The sequence below is a fragment of the Lissotriton helveticus genome, chromosome 5_1 (genome assembly GCF_964261635.1).
Source record: "Lissotriton helveticus chromosome 5_1, aLisHel1.1, whole genome shotgun sequence".
Lineage (NCBI taxonomy): Eukaryota > Metazoa > Chordata > Amphibia > Caudata > Salamandridae > Lissotriton > Lissotriton helveticus.
Genome location: NC_136065.1, coordinates 492677199 through 492697963, shown reverse-complemented (window position 1 = coordinate 492697963; position 20765 = coordinate 492677199). Strand labels below are relative to the sequence as shown.

Here is a 20765-nt window from a genome sequence, read left to right as displayed (position 1 = left end):
TGTGGTGGGTGTTTGTGTGGTGGGTGTGTTTGGGTGGTGGTTGTATGTGTGCAATTTGTGTCTGCTGTCCGTCGTCTCGGGCCTCTTGCTAGCAGCTATGCTGTGATGCAAAGGATTGTGGTAGTGGGTGGGAGTAATTTTATAGTCTGTGTCGCGGTTGTGTCTCAATGGTTGTTGGCAGTCAGGTGCTAGGTGGGTGTGTTGACTAGTGTGGATTAGTAGGTGCTTGGGGGGATGTCATTGTGGCTTGTGATTGGTGTTGGTGTTTCAGGTGGGTGGTAGTCCTGTTTCGTGTGTTTTCTATTAACTTCCGTCAGACATTTTGCCATTGGTTTGACGGTAGGGATGTTGTTCGTGTTGGCCTTCCGCTGGGATGCACAGTTTCTCGTTGCATTGTTTCCGCTGCGGCCGTGGATGGAGGTGCGTACCGGGGAACAGGCGGCGTTATCCTAATCGCGGCCACGGAGCCTCCACTGGTATTGCGGTGGTTGTGGCTGTTCCGGCGGTCATGTTCGTCCGCGGCGGTGGGTGTTTCTTAGGTTCCGTCCGCTTGCGGCGGTCTCCGGTGTACTCCGTTCGCCGCGGACGGAGTTTGATGTGGTCCATCCGCTGCGGTCGGACTTTAGTCCCATTTTCATCCTAATTGCTACGGAGCGGTCCGGAGTATCTTGGCCGCTTCCTTGGCGGACGGAACCAGTTTCCGTCCGCAACCCTAATCGGCCCCTAAGTGCTTAGTTTTCCAGTGACCTAATGCTTTTTTACTCCAAACATACCTCTAGATCTAAATGAATATAAAATCAGTGTTGAGAACACAGCCTTTGGCTGGCCAGAAATACTTAGATGTTTGCTTGGATTCTTGTGTTGAAAAGTACCCACATGCCCTCGCTTGAATTACCCCTTAGACAGCTTTCCCACTTTTTCTTAGAGAGCAAAGGACACTTAAGTGACCCACCTCCACTTTTTTTTGCTGACTTGGTGTAATTGTTTATAGCTCATGGCTTTCGCTCATTTAGGGAGCTTTGTGGCCCCTTGTAAGAAAGAACATAATTTTTGTAGTAGTCCCTCAACATTTTCTTGTTTGGGTTGGCTGGCATTTAGACTCTGTGACATATAGCACTGCTAAACAAGGCAGTTACATATTTTTTTGCTCTAGAACATGTATTGGTTACAGCCAATTGCCATATTTAGCTTTCCAGTAAGGCCATGGTAAACTGGGATTATTCATCTATGAGAGGGACGGGAAGAAATGGCAAGTCAAAGGACAGCCTTAACAACTATTCATTTTGAAGTGGTTATCTCAATGGAGGTCTCAGGAACTGAAACCTTTGTAGCCCAAAACCACATACGAGCAGGAGGGAAAACTGGTGTCAGCACTGGGAGAGTGCAGGAAATGTAATTCCCCCATGGGAGTGACTGGAAGATAAGACAGGGCTCCTGCAGATTGACTAGAATCAGTGCTTAATTTGATCCAGTAGTTTCTGGTGTTCAGCACTTAATTGTCAATAAAAGCGCTTGTGACAGTATGCCACGAGGTGGCGGTGTCTGACTAATTTAGAGGTAACCATAATAACAGTTCAATATTAATTTAAATATACATTCAAATTACTATTACCTGCCACCCAAGCTATTCTTATACTTTGGGGGCCTGGAGTAGTCCTGATTGTTACACTTGTAAAGATGTGAGGGTTAGCACTTGTGTTGTTGGTATCATTGGCAGCATGGTGGGGCAATGTGTGGTGCGAGCTGCAGGGGCCTCCTGATGAGAGCCCTGGCACAAATTAAGCACTGACTGCAGCTATGGCCATGTTGGGTGAGAGACTGGTAAGTGTTACAGTATGCTGATAAAGTAAGTGCCGAAAAAAGAGGTGGACTTTCCGTGGGAAAAATAACAAGGTTGTGTGTGTAGGGAATTCTAAAAACACTAGAATGTACATGTGATAAAACGGGAACCTTTCCAGCACCTCCTGAGTACATTTACTGACTTGTGAAGAGCATTGAGAAGAAAGAAGACTTTGGGAGCAGGGGAAAAGAAGACCCAAGAACTTCTGGCTCCTGTTGGTACCCAAGGAGTGGAACTCTACCCCAGGGGCCACGTGGTTGATCTCCTATTGGTACTACAGGGACACAAAAGTCAGAAGGGCTCCCTGCTCTGAAGATCCCCTCACCTTGTAAAGTTGCTAGCTACAGAGAGACACACCTGGTGCCTTGATATCTACTGTGTGAATGTGGGGGCTGCAAGATAGACCTGGAGTAGTTTTTTTAGCAAACATACATTTTTTAGGGCCTTCTAACTTTTTCAACTTTAGTAAGACTGGGTCAAAGTGTGGAGTCTTTTCCAGGGACTGTGCATCTTCTGTGTCCAAGCTATCCCGGTTCATCCCACCCTGAGCTTTCTGTCACCTGGAAAAATTATCTGGTGGGACTGCACAATGAAGATTTCCAGTCTTATAGAACCCTGCCTAGCTACAGCATCCAGCCTCTCGCCATGTTTAGGTTGAAACAGGACTACAGCCTCTAGTGCTTGAAGTAGTAATGAATCCACATAATAAGAGTAGTGCTACTGTTAGGTACGGTCTCAAGATTGAAACTGCTGTGTTTTAGTGGATAGTAGAGTGGTCAGGCAGAGCTGCATCCTGGCACACACATATTTAACTTATAAGCTAACTCACTCACAGAAAACCTCATACCCATAGCAATAGCTAGTTGAGAAAAGGGAAAAGGTGCACATTTGTATTGCTCCTCACAACATTATGTAGTGCTAATGTCCTGCACTATGCCTGATTTACAGCTGGTTCATTGTTTCACATAATATATGAATTCTTAAGGCCTGGTAAAGAAATAAAGCCGTCTATAGTCCAATTCATCCTGTTTAGGTAGGGTGGATACATTTCCCTATTTCTTGATCACTTTCAATGATAGTTTAACCTTCCATAATCCTATTAATAAGTTGCAACTCAAATTGCCTCAGGAAATAGGAGGGCTGACCCAATATGAGCAGAGTGATCGGACACTTCCTGTTGGATCTAAAACTAATAGGTGTAATGTGAATGCCCTGGCTGAGGAAGGAGCAGGTATAAGGAGCTACATATAATAGGTATACCTCTGGCTGGTATAGTAAAAAATCATGAGGACTCCTCTTGGGCTTCCTTGATCTGTTCCCAGTATCACTGGACATCAGAAGCTTGTGATCCCTCTCCTGAAAGGTGAAACTGACTGGTCCCACTTCTTCGATGATAGTTTAATTGTGCCTATATGGACTACCTAAAACACCAAATTAAACCATGGCATTCTTAGACACATCATGGCCACAGTCTGCCAAATGGAAACCAGGGATAGAATACTTAGCACACACGCTCAGGGCGGAGGGGCCTCTGCCGTGCTCCTTGAACAATGTAAACAATTGAAAGGCATGCATTAGAGGTCCATTAACAAATTAAAGAAGAAAGTAAAATACACAATACACATGTATCCGTCTCTTAAATTCGTGTAACAAACCACAAAACTATTTGATCTTTGTTGACAATCCTCATATAAGAAATCTCCTAATAAGTTTTGTTTGACTTTACTATTTAAAGATTAAGGGGCATATTATCAAGGGGGTTTATCTCCGCTTTTTTGGCTTTAAAAGCCAAGAAAGCAGAGATAAAATTATCTCCCTTTTTACCTAGCTGTCGCTAACACCAGTTAGCGACAGCTAGTAGGAGATAGCGACCATCTTGGGCCCCGCTTTGCATGTCAGTGATATTTATCACTAATGACATGCAAAGTGGGCGTGCCAAGATGTTAGCGACTGGAAACAGTCGCTAACATCGCTATCTCCTATTACCAACTTTTGGAGATATTCGCGCTAAGCGCGAATATCTCCAAAAGCTAACACCTGCCCTGAGCAGTTCTTAGCCATGTTATCCAATCGGAGGTGGATAACATGGCTAAGAGCATTAGCTCGATAATGCATGAATATCGCTGACTTTTCAGCGATATTCATGCTTTGCGGCCGTTTTTTATCGCATTTGCGATAAACCTTGGTAATACCAAGGTTTATTTGCGATAAAAATCGCCGCAGGTCAGCGGTAATTTTTTGTCTCTAACCAAGCAATAGCGATAATTATCGCTATTGCTTGGTAATATGCCCCTTACAGTTTTACTGTTCCAAATGAAAAGCGGTGATTGACCCTGTGATGGGATTTCCTTGGAAACCTCTAAGTGCTTCATGCTCTTTTGCAAATTTTACAAAGGATTGAGGGCAGGACTCATATTAGCTTGCAAGGGTACTGCGAAGCATACCTACAATCACGTTTCTTCTTTGGCAACTCCCAAAATTAAGTATGCTGTTCAGCAAATCCTAGAGCAAGCAATTAAAGAAACAAAGTATGGCTCCATAGTTCTTAATACGATCTTGCTATAAAGTGAAACATGTTCCGGTGCTGTTAGATTGTTCAGAAAATGTCCTCTTTTCCTCCTTTCCCCGCCATGTTGCAATTTATACTGCCCACCTTGGTTATTTTTGTCGAACTATGTCACCAAGTGTTAGGTACAGCTGAAAAATATATTTTATTGCTAACGTTCCGTAGTGTCAAGCATTAATATTATAACAACCGGCTAAGAAAATCATGTGCCAATTTAAACAGTAATATATATATATATATATATATATATATATATATATATATATTCACTTAAAAAGCTATAGGTTTCAGGCCTTATATAGTTAGGAATTAGCATTTAAAAAACCATTGAAATTGCTCCTATACAGTTAGTTGTACTAACTACATTTCGCGCACCCGCAATCCACTGCTGATGATGTCACATATTACATCATTCATGACATGGTCAGTGATATCACTGATGACATCACTGATGACATCTCAAATTACATCACTGATGACATCACTGATGACATCTCATTTGGCATCACTGATGACATCACTGATGACATCATCCAGTGACTGTGTGTTTCTGTAAAGTTTAAATATGTTTTACATATTGAAGAATGAGTGGATGTATAAGTGTCTGGATGAAGGATTTAGTAGGTGCATGACTGACTGTATGAGTGAGTGATTAAATGTGTCTTACTAAATGCATGGGTTAGTGACTAAACTGTCTGAATGTGTACATCAATATGTCTGTTGTTGTGTAAGCTGCTGCATGTGTTGATCAGTAGCTATATGAGTGGCTATATGGGTTATTGATTGGTTGCCCAAGTATTTGAATGGGAGACTGAGTGTGTGTGTGGGTGGCTGGGAGGTGTGTGACTCTGTGCATAGATGTGTGAGCAGTTGATTCACTAGGTGTATGAGTTCAAGAGTGCATGTGGAAACAGCCATATGGGCGGTTGACTGTGTGCATGGGTGTGTTGGTGAGTGAATGGATATCTCAGTGCTACATGTCCAAGTAAGTACATATGTAAACCACAGTGCATGTGAGAGTTGGCATATATAAATGACTATACATGAGAGCCAGTGAATGTGCCAGTGGCTGTATGGATCATTGTGTACTTGTATCAGTGATTGTTAAGAGAGTAAGTATGTGTTAGTATATGTTTGAATAAGTAAGGTGTTGTGTGTATAACTGTATAGTTGAGGAAATGGAAGTGTGATTGATTCTTTGCATGACTGACTAGGTGTGTGAGTAACTCCATGGATGAGTGGCAGTATGTGAGTGTCTGTATAGGTGTATGAGTGCATATGATAGTGTTGTATTGATGAGTGACTGTATGTATGAGTGATTCTATGGGTGAATGAGTGAATGTGTGTGTAGACCTAGGAATCAGTGAGTGCGTATGTAGTAACTGGTATTGGTGTGTCAATGGTTTCAAGAATGGTAGTCTGTATTTAGCACTGGGTGTATCAAAGGTTATATTAGAGTGGGAGGAGGCGCATCGTATTATCACATGAATGATATCATCAGTGATGTGATCAGTGATGCCAAATGAGATGTCATCAGTGATGTCATCAGTGATGTCATTTGAGATGTCATCAGTGATGTCATCAGTGATGTCACTGACCATGTCATGAATGATGTAATATGTGACATCATCAGCAGTGGATTGCGAGTGCGCGAAATATAGTTAGTACAACTAACTATATAGGAGCAATTTCAATGGTTTTTTAAATGCTAATTCCTAACTATATAAGGCCTGAAACCTATGTTTTTTTAAGTGAATTTGCAAGGTTTTTAAAATGCTAATTCCTAACTATATAAGGCCTGAAACCTATGGTTTTTTTAAGTGAATTTGCAAGGTTTTTTAAATGCTAATTGCTAACTATATAAGGCCTGAAACCTATGGTTTTTTAAGTGAATTTGCAAGGTTTTTTTAAATGTTAATTCCTAATTATATAAGGCTTGAAACCTATGGTTTTTTCAGTGAATTTGCAAGTTTTTTTAAATGCTAATTCCTAACTATATCAGGCGTGAAACCTATATTTTTTTTCAATAAATTTCAAAGGTTTTGTAAATGCTAATTCTATTAGCGGATAACGTTTATATATGTTATTATCCTTCTGGGACCACCTGAGCAGCCATCTTGTTTCTCAGGAGAAGTGAGGCACAAGAGAGCACAAAACAAGGGGCCGATTACGATTGCGGATTTCCCGCATCCACCGGGCCGGCGGAAGCCACCGCCGGCCCGGAGGATGCAGGAAATCCGCCGGGGAGCCTTGAAAGACCCACCGCCATATTAGGATGGCTGGTGGGTCTTACTATCTGTCCGCCGCTTTTCCGCCGCGGGCGGATTCCGCCCGCGGCGGTAAAGCATTAACATGGCTGGCGGTGTCTATCAGACACCGCCAGCCATATTAGGATGTCTGCGGAAAGATGCCTTTACACGGCGGCATTTCCGCCGTGTAAAGGCATACGGATTTGTGTTTGGGGGCCCGTTGCGTGCCCCCAGGGGTGAAGGGGGGGTGGGGGGTGCACATGGGGGGTACCTATGGTACCCCCCTGCATTTGCCTGCACATAGCGGCAGGCACCGCGAGGTGCCTGCCGCTTTGTGCATGCAAATGCACAACTTACTTTTTTATCATTGCGGCGAGTGCTGCTTCAAGCAGCACCCGCCGCAATGATAAAAATACAGGATGTGACCGCCAGGGTGGCGGTCACATCCTAATTTGCACGGAGGGACCGCCGCTGCCCCTGCGGACGGTCCCTCCTTCTCTATGGTGGCGGACGGACTCAGGTCCCTCCGCCATCATAATCGGCCCCCAAGAGTGGAAAACGCGAAAAGGGGGCAGGGTTGAGACCCCCTGACTCCCTAGCCCTTCTCAGGGGGTCCCAGAAGGACCACCAAGTGCAAAAAAAAATTATAATTTTTTTTAAATCGTGGGGTACGCGCACGGTACGCGTACCGTACGCGTACGGTGTGCGTACCCCGCGATTTTTTAGATTTTTTTTTTTGCCCTTGGGGGTCCTTTTGGGACCCCCTGAGAAGGGCTAGAGGGTTGGGGGGTCTCTACCCTGCCCCCTTTTCGTGTTTTCCACTCTTGTTTTGGGCTCTCTTGTGCCTCAGTTCTCCTGAAAAACAAGATGGTGGCCAACACTTCCTGGTTTGGACAGTTTGGAATGTTGACAGTCGACTGCCAGCCAATCAGAAACTCGCTCGCGCACGTAAGGGTACGTGCACGTACGTGTACGGTACGCGTACCGTACGCGTACGGTGCACGTATGGTGAGCGCATATAGATATATCATTTGCTCAAATTCAATTTTCTCAACAACTACTGGAGGGATTTTCACCAAATATAGGAAAGGCACTAGTGCATACCTGTCCCTACCATTTTGCCAAGTTTGGTGTAATTCTGTTCAGCCGTTCGGGCTGTAGTCGCGTCTAAAGGTCCCATAGAAAATGCCATTTGAAAAATTTTAAATTCAATTTTCTCAAGAACTACTGGAGGGATTTTCACCAAACATAGCAAAGGCACATCTGCATACCAGGCCCTACCATTTTGCCAAGTTTGGTGTAATTCCATTTAGCCGTTCGGGCTGTAGCTGTGTCTAAATGTCCCTATGGAAATTAACATGAGAAAACACGTTTTGGGACCCCCCTTTTGGCCCCCGCTTGACGAATCCCCCAAAACTTTCAGGGAAGGAGCGGAGCGGAGCTGGCCAAAAGTCTGGAAAATTACACACAGATTCCTCAATCGGCGCCAAAGTTATTCCCAATAGAATGTTGAACGCATATAGATATATAATGTGCTCAAATTCAAATTCTCAACGATTACTGGAGGGATTTTCACCAAATATAGAAAAGGCACTACTGCATACCTGTCCCTACCATTTTGCCAAGTTTGGTGTAATTCCGTTCAGCCGTTCGGGCTGTAGCCGTGTCTAAAGGTCCCATTGAAAATGCCATTTGAAAAATTTCAAATTCAATTTTCTCAAGAAAAACTGGAGGGATTTACACCAAACATACAAAAGGCACTGCTGCATACCAGTCCCTACCATTTTGCCAAATCTGGTGTAATTCCGTTCAGCCGTTCGAGCTGTAGCCTTGTCAGAATGTCCCTATGGAAATTAACATGGGGAAAACACGTTTTGGGACCCCCCTTTTTTCTCGGCCCCCGCTTGACGAATCCCCCCGAAACTCTCAGGGAAGGAGCGGAGTGAGGCAAATTTAAGGAAAATTACAGGCAGATCTCTCAATCGGCGCCAAAGTTATTCCCAATAGAATGTTCGGAATTTCCTATGGTAACTAGGTTCTAACTATATATACCTACTGGCGACTTCCCATATATATATATATATATATATATATATATATATATATATATATATATATATATATATATATATATATATATATATATATATATATATATATTTACGAACCAGAACTGCATCACGAACCTTGCTCCTTTGCTCTTATGCTTTCGAGCTATTTGTTGGGAATAAAGCCCTTACCAGAAGCCCCGCGAGTGTGGTGAGTGTTTTCTAACACACGAGCCTGCATATATATATATATATATATATATATATATATATATATATATATATATATATATATATATATATAGGTGTGGATTGTTTTTTTGTAAAGGATGTTTTCAAACTCCTGAATAAACTAATCTGATTGTTTACAAATGATCTCTTCATCATTATATTTTGTCATAGATATATTTTATGAGTGTACCTTAGTGGGTATGGTGGATGTACCCTGCACCTGCCTCTGGACTGCTGCTGTGCTACTTTGTCAGCTGTGTTGTTAACATAGCCCACTTGCCCTCTGTAGCAGCCTTTTGCTTACCTTGCCATCATTTGCATCTGTGCTGGGGGTATTCATGCTAAGCTCCATCACCGTTCCAATTTCCAAGGACCATAGCTTCTCACCGTTGATGACTCTCATCTTCGAGGTATCGCTGTTACAGATTTCAGCATCGATGTTCTGGCTGTGCCGCATGCTGAACCACTGTGCCTCTGTGGGAGCAGCCCTAAAAAAAATATAGATATTGCCGTGGGCAAGGTGTGAAGATCTGCACCTTAACTGTTACATAGTTATTCGAATTACTTGTACTGTACGCTTTGACAATGTCCTATTAACGCTAATTAGGTCAGGTGGTTTAGATGGCTTATTACATTAACATCGTAGGTTAGGGACTCTATACATGGACAGAATGGGAATTTATGTTTCACACCTTCCCATAAAATTGAGTGTAAATTCGAGAAACCTATACATGAGTCAAGGTAACACAACTGAGGAAGCTGCGCTCTTACAGATGATGTTACCTTGTATAAAACAGGCTACGCTTCTTCTGAAATGTATGTCAAGCAAGATTGTATTTTGCAACTTAGAAATGGAAATTTATAAAAGCAGGTGATTGTCTGGTTATTGTTTGCTACTGAGACCTATTCCTTTCGTTGGCTCATATAATGCCTTGTTGAGAAGTAATTCGAAAATCCAGCCCGACTCATTACTTTTTAATAAGTTGGTGTAAAACATGCCTTTAAAAATTAGCATTTGGTTACTAAACCAAAATAAATAATACAAATTAAACGGTTAAACCCCTCATCCATTTATATTTAATTATTTTTAAGTAGCAAATTCTTGTTCATCAATATGCCCAAACTGTGTCACCACAATACATGTACAGTTAATCACTCCCAAAAATATAAACTCACTAGTGGGACAAAGGAAAGCATGGCTTTAGTTCTACCATTGTAGCCTGACTGCTGTAGTGTAAAACCTACAGTGGAATTTGTTAAATAACTCTTTTTGACACTTTTAAATATTAGTAAGTCATACCTATATAGGTCTTGTTGCCCAAAATATAGGGTTCATGATGTTTAAAAGTGAAATGTATAGAAAATCAATGATACCATATCGTTACAGCAACATGGTCTTAAAAAGCAATTTTCACAGAATCAAGCCTAGTTGTCCTTTGTAGAAAACCATGGTATGGATTAAAATACTAATACTGTATCTCGGGAATGGAATCAGATAGACAAATAATGAAGCCACCGTTTTTAATAGCTATGAAAATCCAATTTAATGGTGTGAACTCAGATTTTTAATAGTAAGGAAAGGTAACTTTTAGAAAGTTATCCAATACCTACATGACCTGTTAGAAGGATACTTAGCATCAGCTTTTACCAACTCTCAGACCGTGCTCAGCCCTGGAAGAGGTTCCTTACAGGAAGACACAATAGGATTACCTTAATGGGCAGTGCTGACTCTTCTGAGCTCTATAGAGCATGCATGGTGGGGACTGTAGCCCTATGGTTGACACAACAGAATCAAATCCTGCATGACAGGTCTTTCTGTAGCACGTGTACGTATTTTGCATCTTTCAAAGGTAGCAAGCATAGTGCCAGAACGATTCTGTATCTCGTGTGTGGTTGCTTATGGACCCTTCATTTGTGGTACCACAATTCTATCTCTGGGTTTTTTGTAGGTAAGGTGACTGCTTCAAACTGTATTTAGTGTTAGATATGGGAGTAGACTCACACTCCCAGCCACATCGCCCAAGTTCAGTGTGGCCGAAGACCTTTGCCATCTAGGACTTGCCCAGACAAATTGCATTTTGGGCATGTTTGCAGGATTGCAAACAGGAACTACTTCAAAAGTAGATAGGGCAGGGCCTAGGAGCATTTACTCCGTTGGTCAGAAAGGAACAAGGAGTACTTTAGGATACCCTGCATGCACAGGTCTGTGGATGCTAAAAAGATTGACCCTCACCCAGCCTTCTTCAGAACATTTTTGGACTTGCAAAAGGCATTTGACACCTCGCTGCAGCCTGCCTCTCACATGTCAAAGGTCTCCTTCATGTCCGACGTGTTTCGAGGCACGAAGTAAAAGCCAATTAGGCAAATGAAATAAATACCGGATATGAGTTGTGTTTCAATGCGTGTCCTTTCAGCCCATGATGAAGAGGCGTTGGCCTCGAAATGCGTTGGACATGAAGGAGACCTTTGACATGTGAGAGGCAGGCTGCAGCGAGGTGTCAAATGCCTGATGGTGGGGGCACGGTTGTGTGCTCTTTCATAGCTGAGAGCATCTTCGAAATTCAACATTTCAACACGGCTGCTCGCCGTGGAAATTGAGCACCATTTCACGAATTTGAAAGGCTGGGGAGCAGACTGTTTGTCCCCGCGCAGCACCGTGTTCCAGCATTCAATTGTGCCTGCCTGGAATGTGCCAAACCTACTAAGGTAAAATACAAGCTTTTAATCGTACACGACATTGGGCTTACTATAGGAGTTTTAAAGTGACACTCTTTTCACGGGACTTTAACATCCATAATGCAACAGTTATGAGGCACGAAGTAAAAGTCAATTAGGCAAATGTAATAAATACCGGAAATGAGTTGTGTTTCAATGCGTGAAATGCGTTGGACATGAAGGAGACCTTTGACATGTGAGAGGCAGGCTGCAGCGAGGTGTCAAATACCTGATGGTGAGGGCACGGTGGTGTGCTCTTTCATAGCTGAGAGCATCTTTGAAATTCAATATATATATATATATATATATATATATATATATATATATATATATATATATATATATTCACTGAAAAAACCATAGGTTTCTGGGGAAGGTATAGTTAGGAATTAGCTTTAAAAAACATTGACATGACATCACTGATGACATCATCCAGTGACTGTGTGTTTCTGTAAAGTTTAAATATGTTTTATATATATATATGCCAAGACGTATTGAAGAAGGAGTGGGTGTATAAGTGTCTGGATGTAGGATTTAGGAGGTGTGTGACTGATTACATATGTGACTGATTAAACATGTCTTACTGAATACATGGGTTAGTGACTAAACTGTGTGAATGTCTGTATCAGCCTGTCTGTTGTTGTGTAAGCTGGGACATGGGTTGGTCAGTAGCTACATCAGTGTCTATATGGGTTATTGTTTGTTTGCCTGACTATTTGTATGGAAGTCTGAGTGTGTGTATGGGTGGGTTGGAAGTGCTGGACTCTGCAGAGATGTGTGAGGGGTTGATTTACTGGGTATATGGGTTCAAGAGTGCATGTGGAAACAGCTGTATGGGTGGATGTGAGTAATGTGTGAGTAACTACATATGTAAAAAGCAGTATATGTGAGTGATGGTGTATATATATAACTATATGTGAGAGGGAGTGATTGTGAGAGCGGCTGTACGGATGAGTGTGTACTTGTATCAGTGATTATACAAGAGAGTAAGTATGCGTTACTATCTATATGAATTAGTGAGGTGGTGTGTGTATACCTGTATAGATGAGTAAATGGGAGTGTAATTGATTCTTTGCATGATTGACTAGGTGTGTGAGTAACTCCATGGATGAGTGGCGGTGCGTGAGTGTCTGAATACGTGTATGAGTGAATATGATAGTGTTGTATTAATGATTGACTGCATGAATAAGTGATTGCATGGGTGAATGAGTGGATGTGTGTAGACCTAGGAATCAGTGAGTGGGTATGTAGTAACTGGTATTGGTGTCTTAATGGTTTCGAAAATGGTAGTCTGTATTTTACAGTGGGTGTATCAAAGTATATTAGAGAGTGAGTAGGTGCTTCAGATTTTCACTTAGATGATGTCATCAGTGATGGTATTTTAGATGTAATAAGTGATGTCACTGACCATGCCACGAATGATGTAATATGTGACATCATGAGGAGTGCATTGCTTGGGCGTGAGTTATAGTTAGCTGAACTAACTAACTATAACGGTGGAATTTCTATGGTTTTGTACGACTGAAATGTCCAGCTGACTATAACATCCCTAAAACCTGTGGTTATTTGCAGTGAATATATATATATATCATATATATATATATATATATATATATATATATATATATATATCCTTTCAAAGCCCTGGCGCTCAAGATATGCACTCCTCGATGCTCTGACTCATTGTCACTTCTTGGCCTCGCTGCAGCACGTTTGCCCTTTGTTCCATGTATTTTCACAGCTGATACTCGACGCGTTTCGAGGCCGACGCCTCTTAATCATGAGTTCCTAGAGGCGGAAGAAAACGCTCACCTGATTATTAGTTCTTTACTTTATTTAAAGAGTTCGCCCCCAGTGGGCGTGGCTTACATAGTTATGCCGCTTTGCGTGCTGGTATTTGCAGTCTATTCAGGTGAGTAATTTGTGCTATCCTTTGCAAAAGAGCATCGTGCAACAGAAGGAAACGTTACCTTCCTCAGCTTTAGAGTTTTTAGATCAAAAACCAGATCACTTTAACAGTCACAGTGCCATGATTCTCTCAATGATTAGGTTCTGCTTGTACAATAATAACTTTTTGTTTGATGGGACAATGTATAACCAAAAGAGAGGCATTTCCATGGGCTCGTGCTTCTCTCCCAGCTACGCAAATTTATTCGTTTGCTGGTGGGAGAAGCACGAGGCCTGGAAAGATACCAATGGTATATGGACTGAAAGCATTTTGATGTGGACCAGGTATATAGACGACCTGTTTATTATCTGGCATGGTGATCGTTTGTCTGCGGAAAATTACATTGCTACCCTCAATATGAATAACCTCAACCTAAAATTTACCAGTACTATTAGCACTAGCAGTATCAATTATTTAGATCTGGAAATATTTGTACATAAAAACACTTTACAAACCCGCCTATATAGAAAGCCGACGGCGGGGAATGCGATACTGCATGCTGGCTCCTACCACCCTAAGAGTCTGGTGAAGAATGTGCCCTATGGCGAATTTCTTCGCCTAAAGAGGAATTGTTCCTTAGAACAAGACTATATACAGGTCAACAAGGATGCCAAAGAGAGGTTCACGATAAGAGGATACAATGAAAACATTTTACAACAGGCCAGTGCAAAAGCCTCAGGCATTAACAGGAGGGCTCTCCTGACACCGAAATCAAAAGTAGAGGTGCCTGATGAGGTAAGAATGATTACCGAATTCAACACCAAATCGGGGGATATTGTGAATATCTTTAAAAAGCACTGGCACATACTTACCACAGACAAAACATTAAAAAATCACATGACACAGAGACCATTAATTACATATAAAAGATGTCCGTCTCTGGCCGATCATCTAGTCCGCAGCCATTTTAGAACAATGGTTCAACCCATCAAACTGTCAAAAGCAACTGGCCTTTTTCCATGTTTAAAATGTAAGGCATGTAGATTCAGCAGAAAAATGTCAGACTATCCTAATCGTACTGGTGAAAAGAAACCCAACATAAAAATCAAACAGTTGCTAAATTGTAACTTGGAATACACTATTTACTGTTTAACCTGCCCCTGTAAGCTGCGATACATTGGCAGCACCATGAAACCTGCTAAACTAAGAGTCCTGGAGCATATGCGGGCAATTACTAACAACGACAGGACGTACCCCGTTGCCCGCCACTTTGCCGAGCATCACCAAAGTGATTGGGAGAAACTTAGTTTTTACTGCATAGATCAGGCCCCAAAATTGGAACGGGGAGGGGACAGAGATAAGGCCCTACGCATTTTGGAGTCAAAGTGTATCATCAGTCTTAAAACCATGACTCCGTGGGGCCTTAATAACAATGAAGAATTATGGGTTCACCTCTAATTTACATAAATTCTGACATATGGAGAACCAGGGTTAAATGTATTCATCTAACATACCCTAGGGACAGTGACAATACTCCATTGCTTAGTCATGAATCTTGTTGGGAAACTTGTGCTGCAATACAATTGCCCATTCAGGGCTGCATAACTAATGTAAGGCATTATAGGAATGAATCAGCCTATCAATTCTGCACTTTATTGGGAAATATCTATGAAAGATGCCAAAAAATAGAGCTTCTATAAAGATATAGAAAATAGTTGAATTGGTTGCACCTACAGAAAACACTGTGTTTACAATACTTTTTTAATGAAAGTTTTGTGTTACATGTTTTTAAATGAGCACTATGCACTTTATTCAATGTCACCTTTTAAAACCATGTATAACTTAATGCAATTTGCATGTTACAAGATGGCCACCATCTTCTTGAATGTCAGTAGCCGTCTTCTATGTTCATGACAATGTCAGACTGGCTAAAGGTTTAAAATGGTGACTCATATGTGGCACAAACGTAACACTGACGAAGCCTGCTGAGGCGAAACGCGTCTGTTTGGGGTGAGGGGGGGTTTGGTATAATAAATTCTTGAAACGGATACCAGAGTGCCCGCCGTTTTCTTTCCCAAACAACGGATGAGAGGAGGAACGTGCAGTGACATTGAGGCGTCTCACCAGCGCCGGCGTTGGGCACCCGGAATACAGTGGAGCGACGGCGGTGACAAGTAACTGTGCCCTAAAAAAAATAAAAAAAATAAAATATCTATATATATATATATATATATATATATATATATATATATATATATATATATATTCACTGAAAAAACATAGATTTTAGGGATGTTATAGCTAGCTGGACATTTCACTCATACAAAACCATTGAAATTCCTCTGTTATAGTTAGTTGTACTAACTATAACTCGCGCACCCGCAATCCACTGCTGATGATGTCACATATTACAATAGAACAATACAAGTGCCAATACTGAGCTTCAATTCTTAGCATATTTTAGACTGACTATACGAAGGAAACAAAATAGTCTCCTTTTCAAATTGCATCAAACCAATGATTTATTCTATTTTTTTGCTTTCATTATTTTTGCAAAATATATATGATTTTTTTGTGCATCACAATACATTGAAAATATACAACAAGATTATATATACTATAAACCTAAAAATCACTTTACATACTGACATCACATCCCTTTCACCACACAATTGGCCAGAACATTCAATCCACATTCAAACTTCACACATTCATCATACAAAAAATGGTCCCAGTGTCAATAAACAAGAGAGTAAATCAAAATATTCAAAAACACCAATTTCCTCAGTTTTGTGTATTTTCTACCTAATGCAAATTCACAAATTTGCTCTCCTAATTACAACAATGTTTTCTAAGTGACCTGGGACCAGGTCGGTCGACGAGTTTCGAACCCGAATATTAATGGGGTTCTCCTCAGGACCAACTGACTCTTAAGTCGTCAGGAACAAGGATAATCTTGCGAGACTATATCACTCTCCGCAGTTTTCGCGGGTTCTGTATGAATGGACAGCCGTGTGTTCATTTAACTGTACGGCTGCCCACGCTTTCAGCAGCAACCACTGCGCATTTGTGTGCTTTCCGCTTGATCACTCACGACGGGCTCTATTCCTTTTTCTTTTTGGACAAAAATGGTATATAAAATCCGTTGGAGCAGGTAGCAAACAGCCGGTCTGTGTATGGAAATAAAAAACCGGTAACCCCTTTCAAAAAGAAGTCCAAGTTTGTCCCAGTAATGGCAAAAGACTCAATAGATGTATTCAATGATATTGTGGTGTCTCAAGTTAAAAAATTAAATATAAAGACACAAATGACTAAGAGGAAGTTGACAAATCAAGAGAGGAATTATGGGTTATTAATGGATAAACTGAAAAAGGAAAATAATACAGTAATAAGAAATTCGGATAAGGGAGGGAATATAGTGTTGTGGCCTCTCTCTGAATATTTGGCCGAAGCTAACAACCAACTGAATGATGCCCAATGCTATCACCGTAGCTCTCCCCTTCACTATAAACAAATGCAGGATGAACTTTGCAGCAAATTACTGGCGTGGAAGAGTCTGGGACTCTTGAGCTTGGAGGAATTAAAATTTTTAAAGAAGGAACATCCCAAAACGCCGGTAATTTACTTTATACCAAAAATCCATAAAAACAAGGAAAAACCGCCGGGCCGCCCCATCATCGCGGCGTGTGATGGTCCCCTAGAGAACCTGTCAAAATACATAGATTTATTCTGGCAAGAACATGTACAAAAACTGAAATCTTATGTAAGGGACACTGGGGATTTTTTACTCAAAATTGGCAAGGTGGAATGGCGGGAAGGTTATAGTTTAATTACCCTTAACGTCTCCTCGTTATATACATGTATAAGAAATTCTGATGGTCTTAAAGCAGTGCAATATTTTTTATCCAAGAGATCTATAGAGTACACCCAACACAACAAAATGCTCATGGATATGTTGACTTTTTGCTTAGAGCACAACTATTTTCTTTTCGGCAAACAGATATTCCGCCAAGTACAGGGAGTTGCCATGGGGGCCAGCTTCACCCCCACCTATGCGTGTTTGTTCATGGGTTGGTGGGAGGAGCTGGTCCACAAGAGGCAATACAGGGACACATACAGTGACAAAATTATATCATGGTTAAGATGCATTGACGATCTTATGATTGTTTGGAATGGAACACAGGAAGAGGCAGAAGCCTTCATTAAATGTATCAATGAAAATGTGATGAATTTAAGTTTCACATCTCATATAAGTAACCATCAGATATCTTTTTTAGATGTACAGGTCACCATAGAAAATCTGACATTAAACACTACACTATACGGAAAAGAGACAGCTGGCAACACGTTGCTTCATGCGACAAGTGCGCACCCAGCACATCTTATACATAGCATCCCCTATGGGGAGATGCTTAGGCTGCGCAGGATATGCAGCAATGATGCAGAACTGGACAAACACCAACAAGAGAGCAAGTCAAGATTTATGGATCGTGGGTATAGTGCTAAGACGATTGAAACAGCATAAAGAAAATCGAGGTCGAGGGCCAGGGAAGACCTTTTGGAGGTAGTTGGTTCTCCTATAAATGGTCGATATGAAAATACACCTAAAGATGAGGAAGGCCCAAGATTAATCCTTACATATAGCCGTCAACACAAGTTGCTACGTAAGATTATTCAACGTAACTGGAACATTGTTAAGGACGATCCGGTAATTGGTGACTTACTTTCAAAATATCCTGCCATAACATACAGGAAGTCCACATCCATGGCCGATATTTTGGTAAAAAGCAGCCCTGAATGTAAAAACACCATGGAATGGCTAGCGGCCCGGAAGGGATTTTTTAAATGTTCTAGCTGTAAAGCATGCTCTTTTGGTATAAACAAAACATCATTCAATCCCACCTTTAGTCTGAAACCCCAAATGATTAAACAACACTTAACGTGTAAAAGCGAGTATGTAGTGTACATCCTGGAATGCAGTTGCAATCTGAAGTATATAGGAAGTACCAAGGTACCTGGGCATAAAAGGGTATTACAACACATTAGGGCGATCAACAACAGTGACCCCAGTTACCCTGTAGCCCGCCACTTCAAAGAAAGTCATGAGAGTAGAACTAAGGACTTAAAATACTACCTAATAGATACTGTCCCGATTCAGAGAAGAGGCGGGGATAGGGAGGGAATGCTATGTCGTTTGGAGACCCAATACATATTGTTATTAGACACTAAACAGCCAAACGGGCTCAATATGGGTGAGGACCTGTATACATACTTGGATTAGCAATTCCCATCCACATCTATATATATAGAAAACAGCATAATGATGGTATAGTGTAAAAATTATATAAATTTGGAAAGCATGGAAATGGCAATGTACACATTAATGAAATAATCTGTCCGCATCTGTAATTCATCTTGGTTCACTATCAGTAAGAAATTATGAAATTCATTCACAAAATTAAGGTTCTGTAAATATTTGTGTAACATATATATTTTTTATGGAATAGATTTATTTATATATTTTTCTATATGGATTTTAAGAAAAAGAAAAAATTCTCCTTAAGGAATGAATTGGCTTATGCAGGGTTTTGTTATATCATGCCTAGCTAATTGTGGGAATCATTCACTTAATTATATGAAATCCATCTGTATATCCGTGTAACCCGCCCCCGTGACAAAGAAATAAGCAAAATATGCTTAAAAGGCAACCTAGAGCAATATGCATAGATAGTGGTTATGCTGACATTTGGGAATAGATAGCATAAGCCAAGGAGTTGAAGGAGGTATGATAACTCGGTTGCCAAGAATCAAATGATGTGCTTAATCAAGTACAATGATTAAAGTAAACACAATTGGTGGGGTAATGTTTATCAATTTTTTAGCACTTTTTTCTTTGCACATTAGGAGATATCACCATTAAGGTGATACAAGATGGGTTTTTTGTAGTGGAGCACAACATGAGAAATATTTAAGATGAAAAAGAATCAGGTTGAAAATTTTCAGTGATATGAGTTACGCGTCAAAAGACTTTGATATGTTTTATGGCGAGTACGGATGCATGTGATCCAGATTACGTTTTCTGAATGGTCGGTATTAATTCCAAATGTATAGGTAATTAATGGAATAATGGTCCGATTACATGTATTTGCATTTAAGCAAGAATTTACTAAGAAAATGTATTTTACATATATTTAAAAAAACTCATGTGATCACAGTACTAGAAAAAAGACTTGAGTACTCAAACACATGTCTTCGATGTCTATTAATGCACTGCCACTTTAAATAGGTGTGTGTTTCACAATAATGTTGTCATGTGATCAAGGCAGGGATCTTCCGAAACGCGTCGTGATGGCTGGTGGCGTTCTGGAATAAAATGAAGCACTGAATTGGGTCTACCTCGTCTTCTTGTTGCAAGTCCGTGTGGAAGTTGTGGTTGGAGCTAGCCTTGTTGCATATATATATATATATATATATATATATATATATATATATATATATATATATATATATATAAGAATCTGCATTGAAGACTGAGTGGATGTATAAGTGTCTTAAGTGTTTTAACTGTGTGAATATCTATATCACTCTCTTGTTGTGTAGAGTAGTGTATAAGTTGGTTACTAGGTATGTGAAATTGTATATTAGTTTTTTAATAGTTAAGTGAGTAGTTATATAGGAGAGTGATTGTGTGTGTAGTTGGGTGGGAGGTGTGTGACTGTCCAAAGATGTGTAAAGAGTTAATTTAGTATGTATATGAGGTTAAGACTGCATATGAAAACAGTTGATTGGGTGAGTGAATCTCTTTATGGGTGTGTTGATCAGTAAATATATTTCTCAATGATACATGTCCAACAAAGTAGAAATATAAAACGCAGTGTATGTGACAGTTGTTGATTATAAATAAGTATACATAAGACTCAGTGATTGTATGAGTGACTGTACAGATAAATGTTTACTTGTAATAGTGATTTTATAAGTCACTAAGTATGAGTTACTATCTATATGAATAAATAAAGTGGTGTTTGTATAAGTGTGTAGCTGACTATTTGTAAGTATGATCAATTGTTTGTATAAGTGAGTAGGATGACTGTATAAGTCAATAAAATGTGTGCTGGTGGCTAATGTTGATATAGGTGTATAAGTATATTTAATAGTTTTCTATTGATCTTTCTCAACATGTATGACTGAATTTATAGGTAAGTGTTTAGATGTGTGTGTAGACCTAGGA

The 20765-nt window shown here is 40.5% G+C and overlaps 1 protein-coding gene across 1 annotated transcript in view; it reads right to left on the bottom strand.

Annotated features, from left to right (window-relative positions):
- LOC144754689 (protein-arginine deiminase type-2-like) overlaps positions 1 to 20765 on the bottom strand; it is a 641882-nt gene that overhangs the window by 445302 nt on the left and 175815 nt on the right. The window contains exon 2 of the mRNA XM_078642812.1: positions 9239 to 9422. Coding sequence (XP_078498938.1) covers positions 9239 to 9422 — 184 coding nt within the window. The remainder of the gene's footprint in view (positions 1 to 9238; positions 9423 to 20765) is intronic.